Raw genomic sequence first — 5523 nt, 5'->3', positions numbered from 1 at the left:
TTAGTATCGGTCAAAGTGAAGATTTGACATGAAGATGACAACTTGTGCATGAGCTCAGTGAGTTGTGGGAGGGTGAGATTTCAGCACGATACTCACGCCCATCTGACAGCTCCATCAACCCCGCCTTGACAGTCTGCTTTAACCCATCTGACTTTAGTTTCTGTCCTCGGCTCGACGCGAAAGCCTGTCAAGATGCTGCACTCCTCATATAATATGAACGCTCTGGACGCGACGCGACACTTTCACCTGTAATGTCTAGCGATTAAAGCGCGCAGAGGAACGAGTAGTTCTCGAAACAGGGATCTTCAGCATGTAGAATGGACGACAATACAAACATCGCGTTTAAAACCACTGGATGCTCTTGGTTAAGTCCAGTCAGTGATCTGGTTGGAGTCCCTCTGGATCAGGTAAGTCTGAAATGAAGACGACTGTATCTTTGAAAACTTCAGGGTTCCAGCTTTCGCTATACGAGTTTCCTTTGGGTTATCATTTAAAGTCATTACAGGACCAGAAACAAATAAATCAACTGCTTGATGTTTTAGATAGTTGGTAGGACTTTTAACCATCATTTTGTGTTGAGATAAGTGTTGATTTGATATTTGGGGTCCCAGTACCCCCAATATCTGGAAGAAATATGATTAGGCTATAAAGCAGTTTTCTTTTCAAATTCGTTTCATATGTTCCCCTCACCTAATGAAAGCCCATTTGACAGTTATTGCAGCCTTAAAGGGATAGTTCACTCATAAATGAAAATTCTCTCATCATTAACTCACCCTCATGCCATCCAGATGTGTATGACTTTCTTTCTTCTGCAGAGCACAAATTAAGATTTTTTGAAGAATATCTCAGCTCTGTAGGTCCTCACAATGCAAGTAAATGGTGACTAAAACTTTGAAGCTAAAAAAAGCACACAAAGGCAGCGTAAAAGTAATCTATGCGACTCCAGTGTTTTTGTTGTTGTTGTTGTTGTTGTTGTTGTTGTTCTCTCCTCTTTTCTCCACAGTTTGGAATGCCCAATTCCCAATGCGCTCCAAGTCCTCGTGGTGGCTTAGTGACTCGCCTCAATCCGTGTGGCGGAAGACTGAGACCATCAATCCACGCATCTTATCACGTGGCTTGTTGAGCGCGTTACCGTGGAGATGTAGCACGTGTGGGGGCTTCACGCTATTCTCCACACACAACTCACCACGTGCCCCACCGAGAGCAAGAACCATATTATAGCGGCCACGAGGAGGTTAACCCATGTGACTCTACCCTCCCTAGCAACCGGGCCAATTTGGTTGCTTAGGAGTCCTGGCTGGAGTCACTCAGCACACCCTGGATTCAAAATCGTGACTCCATGGGTGGTAGTCAGTGTCAATACTCACTGAGCTACCCATGGCCAACTCCAGTGGTTTAGTCCATGTCTTCTGGAATGATCCAATCAGTTTTGCGTGAGAACAGACCAAAATGTAACTGTACATTTGGCCATTGCAGCCTTTGGGTATGTATGCTTATGTTTCCTAGTGGTTGACACATGCGCAAAGCGCTACATGGTGCTAGGAATGTAATCGAGCTTAAAATCATGATTGCCAAAGAGACTGCAGATGCCAAGATTTATAGTGAAAAAGGAGTTATATTTTTGTCTGTTCTTATCCAAAATTGATTAGATCGCTTCTAAAGACATGGATTAAACCACTGGAGTCGTATGGATTACTTTTGTGCTGCATTTATATGCTTTTTGGAGCTTCAAAGTTTTAGTCATCATTCACTTGCATTGTATGGACCTACAGAGCTGAAATATTCTTCTAAAAATCGAGGGTGCTAGAGGGTATTGCCCCTCTAGATTTGCCTCGAGTCCCCCAGAAACTTCTGATGCCCCTGCCGTGCTGACAGTGAAGTGATCAACATTGCCCCCCCCCCCAAATAAAACAAAACCAAATCGGCATGAGTGAACTGCTACAGTGTGTACACCAATCTGATAATCATCTAGTGATGTTTTATATCTTGGGTCTTTGAGACCGCAAACAGAAGTAACCCAACATTTTTCAAGGAGGATTTGTGATCAAAGTTATTAAGTTTACATTTTGTTAGGAAAAGCTATTAGGTATCAGCATGACACTTCAATGTTAGTTATATTATTTGATATGTTCGAAAGAAACAGAACATGAGCACCAATCGTTGGTGACATTTAAACTGCATCATGGTGTCATTTTAACTCAATAGTGCTTTCTTATTGGCACAGCTCATATGACATTCTTTCTATCAGATAATTATGATTATCCTGTATTTTATTTCATATGTACAATGTTTGCCTCCTTTTCAGGTGAATTTTATTGCATGTCAGGTGTTTGGACTTGCAGCTGCATTCTGGTTTCGTCTCTATCTCAATCCTCAGCATGCCAGCATTGAGATTCGACATGCTGTCGCTGCCCTCTTTGGAGCTTCAATCATCATGTTTTGCTTTGGCTGGTAAGAGAGACACAATTTATAATGGGAAACCATTGAAAAACACATACACCATTGATCGGCCACTAATTTGAAAATCTGGGGAAAAACGTGTCCCCCTCAGTGTCTATAATGGTTATGGCCCTTGTTCATGAATTTATGTGTTTTGCTAAGTGTTAATCCCTTTCAAAAAGTTCTGTGGTGCTGTCATGTTGCAATGGTATACAGTACCAATCAAAAGATTGGATACAACAACGTTTTCTTTTTACTACTTTCCCCAATTTTGAATAATAGCGAAGACATCAAAACTATGAAATAACAAATGGAAGTATGCAAATTATGTTATAGAATGTAACAAATGTTAAATCAAATCTATCTCATAATTTAGCTTCTTTAAAGTTGCCATTCTGTCTAGATCAGGGATTTCCAAACTGGGCTCTGGGAACCCCCTGGGGGCCACAAGAGAGGGTGCTAGGGGATCCACAGAATGTTTAAGGCCTGTTTACACTTGGCCACTTAATGCGTTTTCAGTGATCGGATAGCTTATCCGATCATGAAAAGACCAGGTGTAAATGCCCTCTGAAACGCATTTGAGACGGATTGCAATCCAGTCACTCAAACCACTTCAGAAGGTGGTTTGAGACGCATTCTAGTCGAAACTGGAAAGTGTAAATGCATCTGGCTGTTCAAGACACATATGTAAACTTTACTCCAGTCAAACAGCACTGCGTCAGCATAGGGAAAATGTGAAACATAACAGCTGTTACCGAATATTTGCATAGGGCTCGTGTCACGCAATAAATAATTACAAATTAAGACAAGGATGCATGTTGTAGGAGAGACAGAACTTTTTTCTTCATTTATTTGATGCAGATTGCTGAAGAATCTGAAACTAAACATTGACTTTTCCCAGAGGGGAAAAACACACACAGTGTGCCCATACACAGACACACGCGCGCTGGGCAAAGACACTTGAAATCAAATAATATATCACATCTTTCAAAATCGCTGCCCGGAATTAGCATAATCATGGAAATTAACTCATTCTGATGTGGTCAGTTGTCAATGGAATGTGCTAATTCAGTCGGATAGCTATCAGATCAGTAAAAATGCATGAAGTGAACAAGTGTAAATAGGCCCTTAGAGAAAAGAAATGTGCTTAAAATAAAAGGTAAAAAGCGTAATATTTATGCAAATGTGATATTACCAGTTCTTCTTTACCTTTCTAAAGACTGGTTAGGCTTCATTAGGCAATATTCTACATAAAACTGCTTTGGAATTATTTATTGTGAAAAGCGATATAAAAATAGATTTGAATTGAGTTGAAAATGATTCTACTTTTTCCAAAAGTTTATACATCTAACATTTCTAAAAGTGAGTAGGAAAAAGATACTCTGTCAACAGTGTATAAACAGTATATACAGGCTATATACATCCTATGGCCAGATAACAATAATTAATTTGTATTATATGGTAATACAAATTATAATTTTTTCCAGATAATATCTTTTAACATTTATTTTATCCTTAGTTAGTATACTGACAATATAAACAACATGTCTTTATAGTATCACACTTTCTATTTCTCTTACATAGTATGAACAAGTCTTCATACAGTGCCTGAAAATATACAGAGGCCTTTATATTTTACGAAGGGAGTCCCTCGAAAGGCGATCATCATATTTGGGGGGTCCTCCTTGGCATCAAAAAGTTTGAAAACCCCTGGTCTAGATTACAGCTCTGCTCACTCTGGGCATTCTCTCAAACAACTTCATGAGGTTTTTAAAAAGTGTTGAAGGGATTCTCATGTAGTCTATAAAACTAATTTCAAGCATCAAAAAATTTACGTAAACATTAAGGTTTTAAAGGGATAGTTCAACCAAAAATTAAAATTCTCTCATGATTTTATATTTGCTCACCCTCATGACATCCCAGACGTGTATGACTTTCTCTCTTCTGCTGAACACAAACAAAGATTTTTAGAAGAATATCTCAGCTCTGTGGGTCCATATAATGCAAGTGAATGGTGATCAGACCTTTGTAGCTCCACAAATCATATAAAGGAAACATAAAAGTAATCCATAACACTCCAGTGGTTAAATCCATATTTTCAGAAGCAATATAATGTGTTGGTGAGGAAAAATATAAGTATATAATATAAGTCTTTTTTGTACACTAAATGTCCACAAATGTCCAAGTGAAAGTGGAAATTTAGAGTAAAACTTAAATATTGATCTGTTTCTTACCCATACCTATTATATTTCTTCTGAAGAAATGGATTTAAACACTGGAGTCATATGGATTATTTCCTTTATGTAATTTTTGGAGCTACAAAGGTCTGATCACCATTCACTTGCATTGTGTGGACCTACAGAGCTGAGATATTCTTCTAACAATCTTCATTTGTGTTCTGCAGAAGAAAGAATGTCATACACATCTGGGATGGCATGAGAGTGAGTAAATGATGAGAGAATTTTCATTTTTGGGTGAACTATCTGTAACAAGGAGGAGGGCGTGGCCGGGCCGTGAGGGGAGCCGGAGACGCCAGTTCGAGAGAGAAGCACAAAGCTATGTGTGGGTTAAATGTTCGGCACAGTTAAAGGATGGACAAGGAGGAGGCGGGAACCAGGCAGATGGCTGCGGCTTCTTCTCTGGCGGATGGCAGCGGCGAGGAATCCACGACAGCTCATCCGTCCTCCCTCACGGGTTTCGGCACCACTGTAACAGTTAAAGGATGGGCAAGGAGGAGGCGGAAACCTGCTGAACAGTCACCATAAAGGTTTAATGTAAAACTGAACTTAAAACAACATAAAACAAACATGGGCACACACACATGGAGCGTGGCCACTTGCGTCTCTCTCTCTCTCGAACTGTCATCTCTGGCTCCCCTTTATCTCACTCTCCCGCTGATCTGATTCAGCGCCGGCCGTACATCCTCACGGCCCAGCCACGCCCTCCTCCTCGTCACACTATCCCTTTAGGGTCATGAGAAACATAAATTCAGTCAGGTGTGTCCTAACTTTTGACTGGTATAGTGTATTTATTTGATATACAGTTTACTAAGGTACTGAATGATTACAATATTCGAATACCATT

At 40.0% G+C, this 5523-nt stretch overlaps 1 protein-coding gene across 2 annotated transcripts in view; it reads left to right on the top strand.

Annotated features, from left to right (window-relative positions):
- The first annotated feature begins 153 nt into the window (after positions 1–153).
- Positions 154–5523, top strand: part of LOC127452501 (lysophospholipid acyltransferase 1-like) — a 38089-nt gene continuing 32719 nt past the window's right edge. For both annotated transcript variants that reach the window (XM_051717982.1, XM_051717981.1), the window contains exons 1-2: positions 154–407; positions 2306–2451. In XM_051717982.1, the coding sequence (XP_051573942.1) occupies positions 318–407; positions 2306–2451 (236 nt within the window). In that variant the 5' untranslated portion in view covers positions 154–317. The remainder of the gene's footprint in view (positions 408–2305; positions 2452–5523) is intronic.

This window comes from Myxocyprinus asiaticus, chromosome 15 (genome assembly GCF_019703515.2).
Source record: "Myxocyprinus asiaticus isolate MX2 ecotype Aquarium Trade chromosome 15, UBuf_Myxa_2, whole genome shotgun sequence".
Taxonomy (NCBI): domain Eukaryota; kingdom Metazoa; phylum Chordata; class Actinopteri; order Cypriniformes; family Catostomidae; genus Myxocyprinus; species Myxocyprinus asiaticus.
Note: the sequence above shows the minus strand (reverse complement) of the source record. Positions and strands in the feature narration are given on the sequence as shown.